Source organism: Alternaria metachromatica, assembly GCF_023757995.1.
Source record: "Alternaria metachromatica strain BMP 0045 chromosome Unknown scaffold_2, whole genome shotgun sequence".
Taxonomy (NCBI): domain Eukaryota; kingdom Fungi; phylum Ascomycota; class Dothideomycetes; order Pleosporales; family Pleosporaceae; genus Alternaria; species Alternaria metachromatica.
The window spans coordinates 1,955,703-1,974,835 of record NW_026055493.1 but is presented as its reverse complement, the minus strand read 5'-3'; the positions used below and the strand labels follow the sequence as shown (position 1 = coordinate 1,974,835).

At 53.0% G+C, this 19,133-nt stretch overlaps 8 protein-coding genes across 8 annotated transcripts; 4 read left to right on the top strand and 4 right to left on the bottom strand.

Annotated features, from left to right (window-relative positions):
* Window positions 1-2,003: 2,003 nt before the first annotated feature.
* On the top strand, window positions 2,004-5,300 carry J4E83_001494 (uncharacterized protein; the record flags this gene model as incomplete). Its single annotated transcript, XM_049328450.1, has 1 exon — window positions 2,004-5,300. One exon carries the CDS (start codon window positions 2,004-2,006, stop codon window positions 5,298-5,300), a length of 3,297 nt encoding a protein of 1,098 aa, XP_049192968.1.
* A 110-nt stretch (window positions 5,301-5,410) lies between these two features.
* Window positions 5,411-7,061, bottom strand: J4E83_001493 (uncharacterized protein; the record flags this gene model as incomplete). Its single annotated transcript, XM_049328449.1, has 2 exons — window positions 5,411-6,488; window positions 6,541-7,061. The coding sequence occupies 2 exons, from the start codon at window positions 7,059-7,061 to the stop codon at window positions 5,411-5,413; spliced, it is 1,599 nt and encodes a 532-aa protein (XP_049192967.1).
* Window positions 7,062-7,765: 704 nt separating this feature from the next.
* Window positions 7,766-8,582, top strand: J4E83_001492 (uncharacterized protein; the record flags this gene model as incomplete). The annotated part of the gene is made up of 2 exons (XM_049328448.1): window positions 7,766-8,082; window positions 8,138-8,582. The coding sequence occupies 2 exons, from the start codon at window positions 7,766-7,768 to the stop codon at window positions 8,580-8,582; spliced, it is 762 nt and encodes a 253-aa protein (XP_049192966.1).
* A 252-nt stretch (window positions 8,583-8,834) lies between these two features.
* J4E83_001491 (uncharacterized protein) lies at window positions 8,835-9,704 on the bottom strand (the record flags this gene model as incomplete). Its single annotated transcript, XM_049328447.1, has 1 exon — window positions 8,835-9,704. The coding sequence occupies one exon, from the start codon at window positions 9,702-9,704 to the stop codon at window positions 8,835-8,837; it is 870 nt and encodes a 289-aa protein (XP_049192965.1).
* Window positions 9,705-10,398: 694 nt separating this feature from the next.
* Window positions 10,399-11,756, bottom strand: J4E83_001490 (uncharacterized protein; the record flags this gene model as incomplete). The annotated part of the gene is made up of 3 exons (XM_049328446.1): window positions 10,399-10,637; window positions 10,689-11,455; window positions 11,503-11,756. The coding sequence occupies 3 exons, from the start codon at window positions 11,754-11,756 to the stop codon at window positions 10,399-10,401; spliced, it is 1,260 nt and encodes a 419-aa protein (XP_049192964.1).
* A 2,482-nt stretch (window positions 11,757-14,238) lies between these two features.
* J4E83_001489 (uncharacterized protein) lies at window positions 14,239-15,751 on the top strand (the record flags this gene model as incomplete). Its single annotated transcript, XM_049328445.1, has 6 exons — window positions 14,239-14,434; window positions 14,484-14,506; window positions 14,572-14,800; window positions 14,853-14,952; window positions 15,009-15,281; window positions 15,337-15,751. The coding sequence occupies 6 exons, from the start codon at window positions 14,239-14,241 to the stop codon at window positions 15,749-15,751; spliced, it is 1,236 nt and encodes a 411-aa protein (XP_049192963.1).
* A 390-nt stretch (window positions 15,752-16,141) lies between these two features.
* On the bottom strand, window positions 16,142-17,016 carry J4E83_001488 (uncharacterized protein; the record flags this gene model as incomplete). The annotated part of the gene is made up of 2 exons (XM_049328444.1): window positions 16,142-16,912; window positions 16,960-17,016. The coding sequence occupies 2 exons, from the start codon at window positions 17,014-17,016 to the stop codon at window positions 16,142-16,144; spliced, it is 828 nt and encodes a 275-aa protein (XP_049192962.1).
* A 551-nt stretch (window positions 17,017-17,567) lies between these two features.
* J4E83_001487 (uncharacterized protein) lies at window positions 17,568-19,082 on the top strand (the record flags this gene model as incomplete). Its single annotated transcript, XM_049328443.1, has 2 exons — window positions 17,568-18,048; window positions 18,100-19,082. The coding sequence occupies 2 exons, from the start codon at window positions 17,568-17,570 to the stop codon at window positions 19,080-19,082; spliced, it is 1,464 nt and encodes a 487-aa protein (XP_049192961.1).
* Between the last annotated feature and the right edge of the window lie 51 nt (window positions 19,083-19,133).

Genomic DNA, 19,133 nt, shown 5'->3' with positions numbered 1-19,133 from the left:
CTTGATGATCAGTGCATGGTTGGCATGCAGAGTCCGCGAGTCCGGTAATCATGCGCGTCGCGACCTGGCCGTGGTAAAAGATTGGTAGAGAGAACTCCAAAACTGCACAACGTCTACAAAGTCCAGAAAGATACCAGAAGAACAAAACATTCGCCGAAGAGATGGGACGCCTGTGTTTAATTGCATCGGGCGGCGGGTGCCCGAGGCGAATTGAACCTCCTCAGGGATAGTGATGGTCGTCGCTGCCATGGCAGGGGCCACCGCCTAGTCTCAGTTGAGCGACCCCGAGAACTCTAACCCTTACTATAGCACATTTCTTATACCACATGAACCGCCTCTTGGGGTCGTCCCACGTTTACTTCTTGTACCCATTCATCTGCCTTCGTGGACCCTTTGCCTATCATCTATTCTTTGCCGTTGCCATGCGCGGCTGTCTGCGCTTGAACTGCACGCCCGTTCAGCTGCCGGTCCTCATGCACAGTGCACATTACTCGCGCTTGCTCATGCAAAAGGACTGATCAGCATTAGTTCTGGCACCGTTTCGACGCGTCTCAATTATGTTTCTGCTGCTCGTTTCTCCTTTTTCCACTCGCTTTATGCTCGTGCGTAGCCTCATGGCCTCATGTTCATGCTATGAACCATCGCATCCCGCGCCCGTCTTTGATATCCTGTGAGCTGGGACTCTCGGAGAATAACGCACACACCACACAATTTATCTAAGACCCGGGAGCAGCCGGATATCTGCCAGGTTACCCTTCGTCATCTGCGGACCAGGACTTTGAAGCCGAGCACCCTTGCTCATCGTACGTTTAAGAAGATTGCTGTGCCGCCATAGACAATACTCAGGCCGTTTCATGGAAGCGGTGCGCGAGACAACGTAAAGACGCAAATTGAAGACTACATGGACGCAGTATCTATACAAACTGCTGCCACATTTCGCTATCCATCATAGCCCAGCCAGTCTGATACAGTTGCGGCATTCGAGACCTACGCCCTCATCCGTCTGGCATACATTCTTCCACAACCAGAACGCCAGATTGCTTTGCGCCAGCGAGTGAGGCCCGCGCCCTACCCAGCCCGCTGCAGCGGGTCTAGCCCTGCTGGCACTTCTCTGGGCTCAATGGATGCTGCGACGACTTCGCGACTCTGTACCCGCGAGGCTGCCCTCTTCTTTCTGGCCGACTTCCTCTTTTGCGCGATAATAACACAGACGATGCTGATAACTATAGCCGAGACTGATAACATGGCTCCGATGATAACGAAGATGTAGGATCTGTCGCTCGCCATGTCTTCGGTAATGAGCGCACTCGGGGGTAATTAGATTTTGGAGGGATAATAAAGTGCAGCCACGACCCGCAAGAGGCACATGGCTTCTGATAAGTATGCAACTGGTGCATGCCGTTTGGTGCTTACCATTTCGAACGGTACCGGGAGAATTATACGTTGTGTTACCAGATAGCCTCAACTGTTCGTTGTTCTGTTCGATGGTCGACTGCACCAGACTACCGCAAGCGCAATGCAAGTCCATCCGCATCTGTTGTCATGGAGACCAAGCAGGGCACATGACGAATGTTGCGCTCTATGTGACCGTTGCAGACATCCACGCTTCGCTCTCTGATCTATACGTATGTACGTTAGGATTGTTGTGCTCCAGGTCGTTCAGCACTCCTGGGTCGCGATAGGGCGATGACGTACGCCAAGCCTGATCATGCCCAAGCAAGCGTGGCCAGGTGCACGTGGACCCGCCGGGAAGCTACAGCGGCCTTACCCTTTCGGCTTACAACACGGTCCTTCCAGAACTACGCATCTTTCCGTGCATAGTCTTCCTTGCACCGTCAGAGCTTGAAGGGTGTGCAAAAGGAAGCACTTGGTTCGAGCCAGCTCCTGTCTCGTGCCGTCCGCATGCGCCACTGCACGACCGACAAACCACGCCGTGACCGCTTGACAAGTCTTGCCTTATCACACTCGTTGACAGCTTCTATCCCAGTCACTAATCGCGCATAATGGAGAAATCGAAGTCGAGACTAAGTTCCCCAGAACGATCCAGCTCCGTCGCGTCCAGGCCTACAGCATCGCGCACTAGCAGTCAGGAGCAGCTGGATGATATCGAGAAGGCGTCGACTGCAGTCGGTAGCCCGCAGACCTCTCCGCTTGAATTCAAACCCGAAGCCGATCTCGACAAATTACCTGGTCATGGAAAGCCACGAAGAGAGTCGGAGTCCACCAAGTTTGGCGGCGAAGAAGAAAATCCCAACGTCAATGTATCGTTCCACAGACCTTCCACTCCATCTACGGTGCATAAAGTCAAGGGCTCGACCTACCAGAATGTCGGAGAGAGCGGGATTAAGAGAATGCACAAATTCTCGCTCTACGAAACCAGTACACGCTTCTATCTCATTGGTGCCGACATTACCGACAGGCAGTTTCGCGTGCTGAAGATCGATCGGACCGCTGCACCTGGACATTTGAACATCTTTGAAGACGATATAGTGTATAATCGGCGAGAAATGCATCAGTTGCTCGATACGATAGCTGACGGCAACAAGGCTACAGGAGGGATGAAGTTAAAGTGCAGCACATGGGGCCTGTTGGGCTTCATCCGGTTCACGGAGGCGTACTACATGCTATTGATATCCAAAAGATCGCAAGTAGCCATGTTGGGCGGTCACTACATTTATCAGGTCGATGGCACGGACATGGTGCCATTGACGACTGGATCAACATCAAGGTACCAGAAAGACCGCAATCCGGAAGAAGCGAGATTCTTGTCCATCCTCAACAATATGGACCTCACACGATCCTTCTACTTTAGCTATTCTTACAACGTTACGAGGAGCCTGCAACAGAACATCATTCATCAACGGACTGCACTTAGTGAAGGCATGTCCAACCCTGAGCGCGATTTTCAAGATATGTTTGTCTGGAATCATCATCTCCTGAACCCTGCGCGAGACGCACTGAAGAACGTCTACGACTGGTGTCACCCAGTCATACATGGATACGTTGACCAATCTTCGCTGGATGTCTTTGGGCGACGAGTATACCTTACCATCGTTGCCCGACGATCAAGACATTTTGCCGGTGCTCGTTTCCTCAAGCGTGGAACAAACGACCTTGGATATGTCGCCAATGACGTCGAGACAGAGCAAATTGTGTCCGAGCAGACCACGACTTCCTTCCATGCTCCTGGACCACGCCTCTATGCGAATCCCTCTTACACATCCTACGTCCAGCACCGCGGTAGCATACCGTTATACTGGACGCAAGACAATACTGGTGTGACACCAAAGCCAGATATCGATTTGAATCTCGTGGATCCTTTCTACAGCGCAGCAGGACTGCATTTCGATAACTTGTTTGAGCGCTACGGTGCCCCAATCTACGTTCTCAACCTTATCAAGGCGCGTGAACGAACTCCGAGAGAGTCGAAACTGCTTTACGAATACAAGCACGCTATCGACTACCTCAACCAGTCGCTACCAACTGACAAGAGGATCATATATGAGGCTTTCGATATGTCAAGAGCAGCCAAAACCAGAGGACAAGATGTCATTGGCACGTTGGAGAACCTTGCTGAAAAGGTCTTGCGAAAGACAGGGTTCTTCCGGAACGGCGACAATGAGTATGATGCGCCTCAAGTACAGAATGGAGTGGCGCGAACGAATTGCATCGACTGCCTGGACAGAACAAACGCTGCTCAGTTCGTCATCGGGAAACGAGCACTAGGTCGACAATTGCAAGCGCTTGGTGTCATATCCGGTAATACTGTCGAGTACGATTCGGACTGCGTCGAGCTGTTTACGCAGATGTTCCACGGTCACGGTGATACTATTGCCATCCAGTATGGTGGCTCGCATCTCGTCAACACGATGGCTACCTACCGGAAGATCAACCAGTGGCAAAGTAGTTCTCGCGATATGGTTGAGAGCTTCAAGCGCTACTACCACAATTCCTTCCTCGATTCACAGCGTCAAGAGGCATACAATCTGTTTCTGGGTAACTACGTTTACCGCCAAGGCCAGCCGATGCTATGGGATCTATCAACAGACTACTTCCTTCACCACGAAAACCCACAAAACTTCCTCGAGCGCACAAGACGAGACTATATCCAGTGGTACACACATTCGCATCTTCAACAACGCACACTACCACCTTCAGTCATGCCAGCTCTACCAAGTGAGGAATCAGCATTCGACTTCATCAGCTTCCGTGATGATTACTGGCTTGAATACTATCGACCATTGGCTATCTCGTCATATCTCAAAATCTTTGCTTTCCGTCTAGCTAAGCCGCGACCAGGTCTTAGGGATGGAACGTATCCATCTCGTAAGGAGAACATGTCTCCGTTCGTCCCCCGTACGAAGCAACAGGATCACGACGCACAAGGAAGGGATGGAAAGAAGGCTCCTCGGAAAGGTGTGACCATCATTGACCCTTCGAGCGAGACTGAGTCCAAGCCCGATCATACCCCAGGCAACCGGAGGAGGGATTTGCACCTTAGCGCTACCTACGCAGAATCATCAGTCCGACATTCCATCCTTCGAGAATCGCACTTCGAAACCCATCCGCCAGCACCACCGCCGTCGGCATACCAATCGTTGGCCAATTCCATGTCCACGTCAACTGGACTCTCATCTACCCTCAAACCCGGTTTCAAGCCTGCCAACAAAGCGCTTGTTCACCAGTGGACATTGACCCAGTTCTACGAGAACAGCATGAACCCGTCGGTATCCTACAGCGAAGAAGAAGAATACGCTCGCTACATCGAGCACCCACTTAACCTGCCTCTAGTGGTCAGTAGCGAGATGCCCACCGCCGACGACCCCAGCGCGATGGAATTCTACGACTACCTTTCCATGACAGAAGGCAGCATTCCTGCGCCCAAGAACTTCGATGAAGATGGCGTTCAAATCACCCTCTCTGATCTACCTCGTCTGGACACCGAACTCGCAAACCAATCCTTCGCCCGCCCCATGACCTCACAATCTGTCAGCACGCCCTTCTCACACGCGCCTTCTTACTCATATCCGCACACGTACAATCTGCATCCACACGTCTACGCAGATGTTCAGGAGCCGCCTCCACAGCCACAATCTACTGGGAGCAAGTTCCAAACACCTGAAGAAGACATCGAAGAATTTGAAGAGTTTCTGCGCGTCAAGGAGAATCCGTTGGATGTCGAGGAGGAAGATACGGCGAAGAAGAGATACAAGGCTTACCGGCAGTGGTTGAGAGGTAAGAGCTTCTTCAAACAGAGTAAGGTTGATCCCGAGTGGCAGGCCCAGTTACCTGTGAGGTAGATGGGGAGGTTAGTCAGGTTAGCATATGGTTTGGTTTTGATTACTTGAAATGCATTTGAAGCCCATTGGGCCATGTTCTGTCTGGTCTACATGACTTTGCCCGTTTACTCTTACACTATCTCGTCTGTCATACCTGCAAGTACCCCTGCGCCAACGATTCCTCCGTCCTTGGCCTCCTTGAGCGTGACTTGCTTGTTCTTGTTTGATGATGAACCCTCCTCGACAAGGACGTCTATCCATTGCTGGCATGTCTGCAGCCACTTTGGATACTGTGATATAGTTCCTCCAGCGTATGCTATGACCAGTTCCTCGATTTCGCGTTTGCCCTTTGCACTTGTACCGTTGCTTGGAGATTGTTGCTTGTCTAGCGCGACGTCGCCCACACAGTTCAGCAGCCCAACACAAGCGGCAGCGATGAGAGCTGAAGAGCGCTGTTGGACGGCCTCAGCAATATCTCGTATCAGTTCCACCTTATCGACAGTCCAGAAGAAATCATCCGGGTTTGCGTCTGGGTATTTGCTTTCGAGCTCCCCTTGTACGATACGACCGCCCTTTCGCGCAATGACTTCGGAAAGGAAGCGTGTCGGCAGGGCATTCTTGAGCATCAGCGATGACGGTATTTGTACGTCCTCCTCCTTTGACACGACGTCGACAAACACCAAGCGTACAATCTCGCCGAGATACCGCCCAGAAGTCATGTACTCGAACGGTTGGAAGCCCGGTGCGTCGCTATTGGCGTCGAGTGTCATGTCCCATGGTGTCTTGATGTTCAGGTCGACTAGCGGCTTGTCTGTGCCACGGATGGTCCACTCTGTGTTGATGACCACTGTTTCCGTAGCATCGGGGTTTGGAAGTGCGCTTCTTTTGTCGGGATGCAGATTCTCGGGCTTCATTGGTACGGTCGCATTGGTGCCAGTGCCGACGATGAGGCCCATGGCTACGCGGCTGTTGGGCGCTGCTTTGGCTGCGTACGCAAGAGATGCGAAGGTCGCTACTGTGTCGTTAGTAATCGCTGCTACCCTGATCCTGGGCAGTTGTGACTTGGAATGATTGAGCTGATCCGATGAACTATCTGTACTGCAGTATCGCGCGTAGCCAGCCAAAAGCATCTTTCCCAAGTTCAGGTCCGATGTAATGGCGAATCCTTTGCCCATCGGTAGAAGAGTCGCTTCTGAAAGACGCGTTTGTCTATATGAGCTATTAGCGGATGTTACGCTTAGTTTAGGAGGAGCTCACTTACGCCATCGGGAAGCTGAAAGTGATACCGAGCAGGATTTCGTCACCTAGAGGAGACGAGACGTCTTCTGTAGTTTCCTGCTCCTTGAGAGCGTCCTTGACAACCTCAGCGATACAGTCACCAATCCAGGCAAATAGGTCCTCGGCTTGATCCATCTTCAAGTGATCCTCAATCGGCCAATTCTTGTCATGACTCCTCTTGATCTGTGAAAACACGTTCTCCCCGACGGTGCTGCTGCGTGTCCGCTCATCTTCTGGGCCGCCATCTGGCTCTCCGATTAGCTCAACGAAGCCGACTCTCAGATTCGTGCCACCAACATCGATGCTCAAGAATTTGCCCTTCTCTTTGCCCGTGGGGAGCGCCGTGACTGGCGTGACTAGGAAGTGCTCAGTGGAGGATTTGGCGAGGTGAGTATAGGTAGCCGAGAATTGGAGCGCCAGATCAAGCAAAGTGCTCGTATTGATAAAGCCGGTCAAAGCTTGAATCGCAGCCGGCGCAGCGTCCTGGTGATCATCCGACGCCATGTTTCGGGTCGGTACCTGGCTCAGGAACGGGTCTTGGGTGACGATGCAGGGCTGCTGTCACATGTATTATGGAGGCGAATCGGGGATTGGGTGTAGCCTTGCCGGTGGCAGAAGAAGACGATATGTCTAAAGGTGGGGTATTAGATTGTTAGAAAGAGTCATTCCATCATGAGCGAAAGAAGCGAAAGGAAAACGAGAGGCGTAAGATTGCAAGCGTTACGCGCGCAGCAGATCAGTCGTTCATGAGGTAGGATCCGTGTAGCCCCTCCGAAGCTCGGTGTTACATTCGTGTAGAACGCCACACGGCTACAGCATGACGGCTAATTGTTACGCCGTGCTCTGCTGCCTCCTCGGCTCTTTCCACGTGTTGGGAGCGAGGAGGCAGATTGTGGGTAAGGCGTCACGTCATTGAAGAACGCGTCTTGACAACTTCCTCGACGCTCACGAGATATAGAGTTTAGATTGTTTTGTTTTTGCCTGAGCCCTAGATCCGCCACTCACAGCCTTGACACGTTAGTCGACGCGCTATCAGCAGTAACCCGAACGCCTATCAGTCCATCTCTTGCCGCATTCGACTTCGTCCATCCCATTACAAGCGCATCGTGTCCAGCAAGCCAGTCCAGACCACCAACCACCTATCACGAAATTCCCCTATACGAGCCGCTACATAAGAGCCGCAGTCTACCCCGACGCCATCCCGCGCAATGGAAGAAAAGGCGCCCCTCCTGCCCAACTCGCACGTCGATGCAAACGTGCCGCCGCCCGACGAGACCATGGTATCGCGCAAGACGAGGAAGACAAGGCTGCAGATGGCGGCCGTCGTGCTGTTGTTCAGTCTGTTCTTGCTGGCGCGCCAGTTCACCTGTATGGACTTACATGATGAGGCCGATACCAAAGTGCCAGTAGACGTGCACATCATGTCCAAATGCCCGGATGCGCGGGACTGCCTGAAGAAGCTCGTCCTGCCCGCCATGGCCAACGTGTCGGATAAGGTCGACTTCCGGCTGAGCATGATCGGAAGGTACGTCTTACTACCCACGCGGAAGGTGCAGACCACGTAGCTGACAAACACGCAGCCTGACAGCAGACGACGGCGTCGAATGCAAGCACGGCCAAACCGAATGCCTGGGCGACATCGTCATGCTCTGCGCCGCATCCGAGTACCCCGACCCCAAACTCTACCTTGGCTTCACGAATTGCCTCACCACCGATTACGCCGAGATACCCGCTCGATCCCTCATCGAAGACTGTGCGCTGGAACATGGCCTAGACTTTGGCGTGCTGAACGATTGCATGAGCAAGGAGAACGGCGCATATGGCATGGGTCTGCTCAGGGACAGCGCCCAGCATAGCAGCGATGTAGGCGTCACCACGAGCTGTACGGTCAGACTGGACAACAAGGTGCGATGTGTGACGGACGGTGGCGAGTTCAAGGACTGCGAGGGTGGATCTAAGCCTGAGGATCTCATTCGCGATATTGAGAGACTATACGACGAGGCGCAGGGTTGGACATATTCTTGAACATATGATTAGGGCATTTCGGGCATATGGTTCTGGCGTTTGGTTTGAGCGGCTCCTACACGCATCGTAGATTGATAGATATACCCAACACATCTCTTTTTTCCGTCACAACACACTCTGCAATGCGAACATCTTCAAAGTCTTGATTTCATAATTTCAATACGCCTCCCATGCGCGGAAGACCTAACCAGTGCAGATGATAAACTCCAATGCTAAACATGCACAAAATGCCTCCCACTTTCTCACTCTACTCTATTGGAACTCGCCGAACTCGCCGTCATCAAAGCCCAAGTCCTCCGCCGTCTGTTTCGGCGGCGTGAAGTTCGCAGCGTCAAAGTTCTGCCTACTTCTCCTCCGCTCCTCCTTGACGCTCTTCGCGCTGGGCGGCGGAGGCAGGAACCCAGGTCCCCCACCCCCACTTCCCGGCGGCGGCTTTATGCTGAACAGCGCATCTTGCTCGCTCTTGCGGTCGCCCTCGTCGGTCTTCTCACCGCCCTCGTGTGATCTAGACCGCCTCCCCTTCAAGCCACCCAGATTTATCGATATTGTCTCGCCGGCCTTGAGACTGAAATCGCGTTTTGGTTCTTCGGCGACGGGCGTTTGTGCGGATTTGGAGGAGCGCGACGACGACGACGCTGCGGGGTTTTGCTCGAAGCCCAGTACGCGACGGGCGTCTTGCAGCGCAATGCTGAAGTCGAAGGCTTCGCTGCGTTCCTCGAAGCCCATACCCAGTATTGCTTTTCTCCCCTCGCCTACGACGGTGATGGCGAAGAAGCGGCTGCTGTCCAATGCTTGTTCCACTGTCCTCTCACTTGTGTAGGGCGCTGCGGCAAACAGATCCCCCGTCTTGGGGTCCTCTAGCAGGAGAGTTGTTGTAACCTTCTCCTCTGCATCCTCGTTGCTTTGTTGCTCCTCATTGGACGGTATTGAGGTTTCGACGACGCGTAATCGGGCGGTGAAGATCTGGAGCTTATTGTTGTCGGCTGTCCAGGTCGACGCCTGGTAGCCTTTGGTAGAGGTTGCGGGCGGGATTTGGTAGATGTGGACTTTGGGCGCGAGGTAGAGGATGCGTTGGATGGCGGTTGAAGGGAGGGGCTCGCCGGTTAGAGGATCGACGTTCATGATTGATGGACTATTGGGCTCTGCGGGGCCTTTGTGTTGTCTAGTTATGCTGTCTGGTAGGTGCGTAATGCTTTGCGACAGTGGTTGTGCTTTGGGCGTCCCCTGGATCTAGAAAGTTGGGGGAGCTATAATCTTAGCGGGGTAAAGCTTCCTTGAACTCTGCAAATCCCACGACTCTGGATCGCAAATGCCAATAACCTTCGAGGGCGCTCCGATTCAGGGTGGCTGTAATCTCAAACAGCGTTTGAAACGGGCGTGGTCGGAGGGATTGGAGGACATGATTGCCCTCGATTCTTCTCCAGTCGGTGATGCGTTGGCACTGCAGGGTCTCCGCGCTTTGGATGGAGAGACCCCGCCCATTCATATTCGTTGCGGGACATATGCAGCCCAGGTAAGGTGACCGCTTAGCGCTGCGGAACATGCGTTAGATCGCCTTAGTTTCCTCCATCTTTTGGGATGTGACGATACGCGATGCTTGTGCGGCATGTGGCAGGCTTAGGTATATCCGTCGTCACGCGCTCGGTTCCAAAGTAAGGCGACGAATCATCTCAGTAGAAGTCTATTTTATTGTCATGAGATACGCATGGTTGGTCTATTTTTGAGGTCAACAGCAAATCGACTCTGGCCCGCCGTCAAAAAATATCGTGTACGAGCCAAGTATATACAGGAACGAAATCAAAGACAAAAGCCGCGTCTAGATGTAGGTGTAGCAGAAAGGTCCACCCATGGTGCTCATCGCATCAGCAACAGTAATGTTTCCGGGGTAGGCGTGTCCGAGAGTCATAGTGTCGGTGAGCTTGGTCGCAGGAGCGGTGGGTCCACCGAGGGCGATGGTTCCGTAGATGGCGTTAGTCCTTTCCGCGGGGTTTACGTTCTGCCATGACCACCACACACGGTCGATCTGGGCGTGATGGAAGTAGAAGTAAGGGTCACCTGTTCATTGTTAGCCCAGAATACTCGTGAAATAGAGTACGGAAAACATACCAGGGGAGGTGAAGAAGTCAGAACCGGGGTCTCCACCCACGGTGAAGTGACCAGCAGTGTGCACACCCATGAAGTTGTTGGAAAATGCGTTCTCACCACCTTGCATGTCGTACCAGAAGGTCTTCATGTCAGGGCTGTTCAGCAGTTTGACTACCATCTCATCGTTGGTCCATTGGCTGGAGGACCAAGCAGAGATGTCACGCTTCAGGCAGCGGGGGTTGTATCCAAGACCACCATTGGCAGGATTAGCGGTGAAATTGATCGGGTTCGGGGGCGTGCAGAGCGAGTCCGAGAAGGCGGGACCAAGGTTGACAGACCAATCCTTAAATGGACCAGACGTCACGCAACCTCCGCCAGTGCCCTTGGGAATCTTGATGAGAGGCGCATCGTTGGTCGGGATACCGTAGAACGTCTGGTTGCTGCAGCCTGCATCACCATTACCGCCCATCGAGGTATCGGAGCCGTCTAGGACAGGGCTCTTCATTGGGTCGTCAGCCCATCGAGGCCAGTTGTAGTATGGTTGGTAGCCCTTGTAACCACACTCGTCACGGAGAGTTTTCTCGTAGGCATAGGTGAAGTAGCGGTGCCATGGAAGGAAGTTGCCAGTGTTGTGAATGGCAAATGTTTGCTTGATGTGAGTAGCAAGAAAGTCATCGTATCGGTTCCGGCAACCCGGGCACTCAGCCTCGGGTGTCTTAGGGGGTAGCTTAGAGATACACTGAACAGCGTTGATGTAGTCTTTCTTCTCCGATTTAGTAAAAGTCACCCTGGGGATGTTAGCTCACAGTAGATGCATGAAATACAACAGACTTACCATTCCTTGCGAACAATGATGTTCGTGGGGTTGCACTTCTTGAATTGGTCAGGCTTCTGCGTAGCCTGGAAGATCTGCTGATTGATGGCAGCAATACCAGCGTACACATCAGCCTGCAGGATCTTTGGTCCGGGGAGGTTTGGAGAGACATTCTGTCTCTTATCGAATGAGACAGCGGGAGAGGCCTCTTCCAACGATGGAATGGCACTGGCTAGTGCTGCAGGTGCAAGCCAGAAGAGTGCAGCGGTACGCATGATGGCGTTTCGAACCGGTTAAAAATGGATGATCGACTGTCTTGAGGGGCTTGAAGGATGAAGACGATGGAATGACTGAAACGGTCGAAGACGTTGAATAAGGTTCCGGGTGAGCGGCTTCCTGAGCTAGCGACTACTGTATTAATATTAGGAGATGGGGGAGGCGTAGTCAAAATGTGGCGATGCCCTGGCTAAAGTTTAGAGGCCGCATGCGTGTTCAAATACTCGCAGGAGGTACCTTACCACTCGCCCCATCTAGTCTAATAACAGTCCAACATAACTGTGCCGTAGCAGATCGTGCTGTCTACAGACCCATCAACTCGGTTTGTTGATCCCGGGTAGCAATTGAGTCAGTTGGGTGGCCCTTGGGCTTATGCCATACTGAAGTTTTATTCGCCCAGTATCCGGCAAGTGTTTGAAAGGGTTGGACAACCTCCTTTGTGCACGATCTATTACCGAATAGGCATCTGGAAAATGCCGAGGTCGCCTCGAAGGATCCGATGAGGCGTTTTCTAAACTCCGCTACACGTGGGTTCGCATGAGTCTCGCCCCTAAATGTGAGCGGAAAGAAGATGTACGACCGGAATTGACACCTGTAACTGAATGCAAGATGCGTTAGCGGCTCAATTTGATTGGATGCTGGATCGTTGGAGTTCTCGGCTACGGGTTTATGAAGGTAGTCGAAGGATGCTGTAGGCGGCCTGGTGTAAGCGGCTGAACGAGGAGCATCTCGAGCCGTGTGGGCCGGTGAATTCATCAAAGATGGCTGTAGCTTTCCACAGAGGGAAGCGCACCGGCACGCAGGCAAGTCCCGACAAGAGTGCCGACTGGATGTATCGACATCTTGTTGCTTTTCTTGAAGGGTTTTGCTTCTCGATCCGATGAAAGTGTTTTATCGCGGAAGAGAGCGAACACATCGCAGCGCGATCTTAGCAAGATCTTGATGCTTGACCATAGCCAAGTGCCACTTTATTTTACCCGGTCGCATCGTGCGAAGCCCGCTGTCCGGGTGCGGAACTCACGGGAAGAGCCCTAGGGTCATGGCGGATAACTGCTGTTTTTTGCTTGTGGTCCGATGGAGAGCGCCAGATCGACCAGTCAATGGCTGATATAGAAGCTCTGATCATCGCTCGTGCTTAGGCAGAACGCATTAAGGTGGCTAATAAAAGTCTTGCTCGGAGACCCTGTCGATTTTGAGGAGTCTGGAGTTCTGGTGCTCCAGCTCTGAACGGGAGGGGAATAAGGTCCACGGGCCGTGAGAAGACGCTATGGCCGGATAATTCCAGGGCATGCCGCGGAGGCGGCAGCGGCAGCGGCAGCGTGAAGTCTAGCGCCCGGTCAACCACCAATCTGTTTACTCATCCCACATGCTACCACCTACATCGCCTGCGGCAGGTCCGGACTTCGCTTACTTGACCTTGCTCGCGTGCCGCGATGTTCGCACTTTCATTACCAATAGCTTTGGCATGCGAAAAGCAAGCAGTACGCATTAATACGAGAATATCACACACCATTGTCCGACATACTCAAACTGCGTCCCATTCGTGGCCAATGGGCAGAAGACAGCAATCACGGTCAGTCGTACAGGAACGTTGGGCAATATGGAAGGAAGGAGTCTGAGACTTGCCGATGACTAGGATGTGTTCGTTTACACAATGTGCAGCAGTCTCCATCTCCGTGCGTAAAGCGACAATCGTCTTGACTAAAACCCATGACCAGGACGCCTGACAACTATACCGAAGAGGAAAGTCGCTACGAACTTCAATAATCCTTCAGTAAAACATCGCGTTCTCGTTCAGCCTGCGTTACTTCGATGCGCAGTAGGTGTACCTGCATAGCCTCCAACTCAGGCTGTCCTCCGAGCAATATCTGTCAGAGGGCGGGCTTCGAAGTCCGTCTTCCCATAGAAGCATTGATCGTCCCGAGTCTATGTTTTCCTTGTCAACGATCGTGGCTTTAACCATGAATGACTGAGTGGACGGTACGGACCGCCCGCGACGTTGAGTGGTGGACAGGAAGACTGTCGTCAAAACGTTCCGCGCAGAAGGCTTTTGTATGAGAAACCCTTCGCGCATGCTACCACATTTATCTTGAAGCCGAAGACGTAGCAGTTGCGCGGCATATCGAAGGATGAAGGATTAAACTTCGTACTCACAGAGCCGCTGGTCGCTACGAGAGTGGTCAGTTTGCCATGAGAAACGCCATTCCGGCTATTCGCAAGCTGCACAATCCTGCCGAGCCGCCATGTCGACATTGAAGTGGCGGCCCATGCATGTACGACGAGCTGTTACTGGCCTAAACCAGGACTGTTTGAGATGTATGGTCGCTTGTGTGCGGTTCGGGTTTACACAATGTGCATGTGCCTAAGTGCTACTCTGGAGAAGCCCGCAGGAAACGCTCCTGAGCAACACTCTAATAGTCTGGGGACCTACTTCCAAGACTTACGGTCTTGCCATCACTTTCAATCCGCGCAACCACCGACATGGAGTATCACGCTCTTGTTGCGAGACAGACTGAGGGCTGGCCCGTGATGCCAGCTCGATCACCAGAGTACATGGCCGAGAATCAAGCTGGACGCTTGATGGCGGTGGAAGGTTCGTTGTTCGCACTGTCGACGAGCGCTATACTCTTGCGATTCTATGTGCGGCTCTTCATGCTAAAGACATTTGGCTGGGATGGTATGTATGATCCATCTGCATTTGTATCAAACAGAACTGACTGAAACAGATGCTATGATGGCGATTGCATTGGTGAGTCGCCATACTCATGCATGAACTTGCTCGAAAGGAGCTGGTTGCTAATCGTCACTCCATAGGCTCTAAGCTCCACCACCCTGGGCTTATTCCTGAAGGTCATTGACCTGGGACTTGGACTACATGCCGAAGCCTTTCCACCCGAGAACGTGTTCCCCTTCTTCAAAGTCATGTACTTCTACTCAATCTTCATCATCGCTGCATACAGCTTCATCAAGCTTTCAATCGGATTCTTCTTGTTACGGCTGGCGGACCGAACAAAGTGGCGTCCATTTCTCATTGCCATGTTGAGTAAGTTGGAATGAGATATGTCGCAAGAAGCAAACAGCTAACATGCGATCAGTCTTCATCGGTGTCTTCACCATCGGTTCGACATTTGCCATCATCTTCCAGTGCATTCCGGTACAAGCGGGATGGGACTACAACATGCGTCCACCCACGGGGTAAGCTCTCCACTCATCTCGGATACTTCTTATGGACGATACTAACATGACTTCAGAACTGCGAAATGCTACGATGCTGGCATCTTCAAAAACGTCGGCGTCTTCAACTCTTCAGTCAACATCGCCACTGATCTGCTCTTCGCCCTCATCCCCATCCCGATGGTGTGGAAGCTACAAGTTACGATCCAAACGCGCATAGGTCTGGCAGTCATCTTAAGCTTGGGTCTCTTCGCCTCTGCAGTAGCCATATACAAGACGCCAATGCAGTACAACTTCTTCAAGATAACCGACTGGTCCGGCGATGGAGCATGGTACTACATCTGGCAACAGTATGCATCCTCCTCTGACAGCTCACTCTTCCACTTTGACTGACCCATCTTACAGAGTCGAGATGCACGTAGGCATCATCGCCGCCTGCCTCCCAACCATGAAACCCCTCTTCGCAAACTTCTTCGGCCAGATGCGTTCTCTCGCCACTAAAGGTCGCACCACTGGCAACAGTACACCTTTCCGCTCAAACGGGTACATGAGGCATAATGACATGCGTCCTGGTGACTCTTTTGCTATGCGAAACATGTCAGGAGGCGCAAGGGATCCGTACTCCGAGGATACCGTGCTGGGCAAGGATACGTACACTGTCGAGGCTTCACGAGGAAGAGCCTTGAGTAGGCCCAAGAGTCTCGCGGGTGAGAGTGACGATAGTATCTTGGAGCATGAGGTCAATACCGGAGAGAGGCGCAGTGTGCTTCCTAGGGGTATGACTATCGTGAGGACGACTGAGGTCAACATCTCCAGATAGTGTGAGTTTGTGAGTTGTAGGTATGCAGCTGAGGTTGTCGTTGCTACATGGAGTTATGAGAGATACCCTGGTAAAAGCACTGACGGTCGCGCAATGTTTGTATGAGTATGTAATAACGGTTATTTGGTATGTAGCACATCTGCTTGGATAAGCACTTTCATGAGATTCTAGTCTATCGTGTAGTCGTGTCTATGGTCTTTCTATGTCGTCCAACCTTTTCGTATATGATAATCCTGAGGGATCTGATCCATCTTCACATGGATTGGTCCGCGCCGCAGCCACTGCCGTGTGCACATCATCAGGAGGATTCGGTGTCTACTGCGCCGCAGCATAGACGGTCCCGACCCCCAGGCTGTTGGGTGGATCTCCGCGAAATTTCCGAGCTTCCACTTATTTCGCCGTCTGAACGTCGATTCCAGCAGCGCCGCTCTTGTACGCCTCGTAGCCTTCCTTGGCGGCCGCTTGGACAGTGGTCTTTCCCTCTACGATGCTCTTGCACTTGGCCAGGATGTTGGACCAATCCTCGAAGACTGTGAACGGCACATCCTCGCGCGCGCAGTAGCTGATCAGGTCGTGACCCTTCTTGGCGAAGAGCAAGTCGGTCTCGCGGGCTGCAGAGAGATCGGATACACCGTCACCGGCGTAGAACATGGTTGGTCGGAGGTTCTCGGGTAGGCTCGAGTACTTTCGCAGTTCAATAGACTTGTCGTGGCCGAAACCAGACTCAGGGTGCTTGAACAGGATCTGCCATCCACCCTCCTCGTTGATGTTCTTGCCTTCCCGTGGGCCGACGTGGTTGCCCAGGACTTGCATCTTGCTTGCATCTGGTCCAACCAACTTCTCCAAGAGCGCCTTGATGACTGGCTCCATGCCCGAGCTCAGCACTACGACTGGGATGTTGTTCTCTAGGGACCACTCGAAGAAGCCCTTGAAGCCAGGGTCGAGCTTGATGTTGTCGACGAGGTACTGGATACATTGGTCGTAGGGCTTTGTGACGCTGTCCATCATATCGCGGAAGGAGTCGCGGAAGGAGATCTCGTTGTTGAGGCAGGCGATGTTTCCCGCGCGGCGCTTGTCGCGGCCGTAGCCAATGTTGTCGGTCATGAAGTCATTGGAGTCTTGGAGGGTGATTGTGCCGTCGAAGTCAGTGAAGAAGATGAACTGTGCTTGTTAGTTGAGATGTACCAATCGGTTGAAAAGAGTTATACCTTGGGGTCACTCTTCATGGCAGGCAACTGTGCCAGGTCGATCTGTGCTGAACCCATGTTGTAGTACTAAACGAGCGACTATGGTGCTGGTTTACGGTGGATGTGTGAATGTAGGAGTGAGAAGCACCCCGCCAGATATCAACACCATCTAAAAGATTAGGCCAGAGGCGCTAGGAAACCCTTAATCGGAATGCCGGCTGTCTGCAAATAAGGGACGGGTTGCTAGAGCTGAGAGGGCCAGTCACCGTCATGCCGCAACCCCACGCGCCTTGGCACGTCAGCGCTCGCTGCGACGCCGCCCGCCCGCTTCGGGGGTCCGCATTTTGGCGCATTTTCGTCATTCGTCATCCAGCTCAGGCGCTCTCCATGTGAGGGCAGAGACAAGAATGAGGCCACTGCTTCAGCATGCTTCACGCTCGCTTATCGCCAGTACGGTAGCCCCTTCTTCGCGTTCTTTCAGCAATGTCGCTCGCAGCGCATCGTCGGTATGCTGGAGTTATCGGTATCGCACAGCTTCTGGTGCGCAGAGGTGGGACGGAAAGACACAGTTGAGCGCCAACGTATCCGCAAATCGGTCGCGGCGTACCTTTGCAAGCTCTACAAGATGGATGGAAGAAGGGAAACCGCCCAAGTCGTCGGATCCTATCGCAATGCCACCGCCCGCAGACGACGCCAATCCCATCCAGCAACCTCCAACCAGACTATCAGCATCCACACCATCACCAGAAGACCAGGAGCGGTTAGAGCGAAGACTGAACGCTTTATTAGAGGACCAAAAGGCGATCAAAAGAGCAGCCGAGACTTCGGTGGCTGCATTGACGGATACCCCCGCCCCCGAGGTCAAAGAACCACCTCCACAAGAGCCGGAACCACCCAAGAAGGACGAGTCCTTAGACAACATTGCTCGCGTGCCGGATGAACACCTGCCTTCGCACCAAGAGAAGCAGAGATGGAGTCTTTCCAAGCGCTTCTCCGAGGCCATGGATGAGCTGCTGCCGAAGCTTGCTGTCGTCACGCAAAAGGTCAACACATACACTGGCACCGACTACTCTGGGGTAGAGGCACTCAGGAGGGAGATCAAAGAGCAAGGTACACAGTCGAACTGTTTGTCTCACCGACGCGACAGCTAACACCACACAGAGAAACTCGTCAAAGCCCGCCGCTCAGCCATTGATTCCGCCAAACAAGCCCTCGATACCGCCCTCGCCCACCAAGCTACCTCGCAGAAAGAAGTCGTCGCTCTCCTCGAACGCAAGCATTCCTGGTCAAACGGCGATCTCGAACGCTACATGGCTCTCATCCGCTCCGAACACATCAACGATCAAGCCGTCCGCGAAGCCAAAGACGCTGTTGCAAACGCCGAGAACGCCTTAGAGGACGCGCGGGCACAGCTTGAGAAGAGAGAGCGTGCCCAATACCATGAAGAGCAAATATGGAGTGATACTATCCGAAGGAACAGTACATGGGTCACGTTTGGCCTCATGGGTGTCAACATCTTCCTGTTGTTGTTGAGTCTGGCCATCTTGGAGCCCTGGCGGAGGAGGAGGATGGTCAGGGAGATCAAGAATACGTTGGAGGCACACCAAAAGCTTGCTATGGATGCCGCCACACCATCAGTCGGTGCTACAGCAGTCGCACCCGCATCAACCTCTCGAGGTCTTACGGCGATTGAAGAGGAGATCGACCGGGTCGTGGATCATACCGAGGCACCTGCAAAAGCCGTGGCGCCTGTAGTATCTGAGGTCATTGAGGAGTCGCCAACAGCTGGTACAAATATTGGATCGCCGGTCGAAGCGGGCCTCATACCAGAGGTTGTCCCTGAGGCAGCTGTTGACCCATTGCCAGCCACTGTAGCTCCAGAAGTTGAGACCCTTACCTCGGAGGAAGAAGCTCTTACACCCGAGGAACGCATAGCTGTCGCTGAAGAAAGCGCACCGTCTCACGCCGCTCCTCGCTCCAAGCTGGAAAGCTTGCAGCAAAAGGCGAGCTTCATAGCACACGACATTGTGAGCGATCGCGTTATTTCGATGCGACGAATCGACTACACCAGCGCCATTCTTCAAGGTGCTGCGGCGGGAGCTGTTATCACGGCGAGTATAATCGCTATGCTGAGACCGAACTAAGGGTCTGCGTTTTGTACGACTAGACACATGTATCAAAAATGTATATAATTC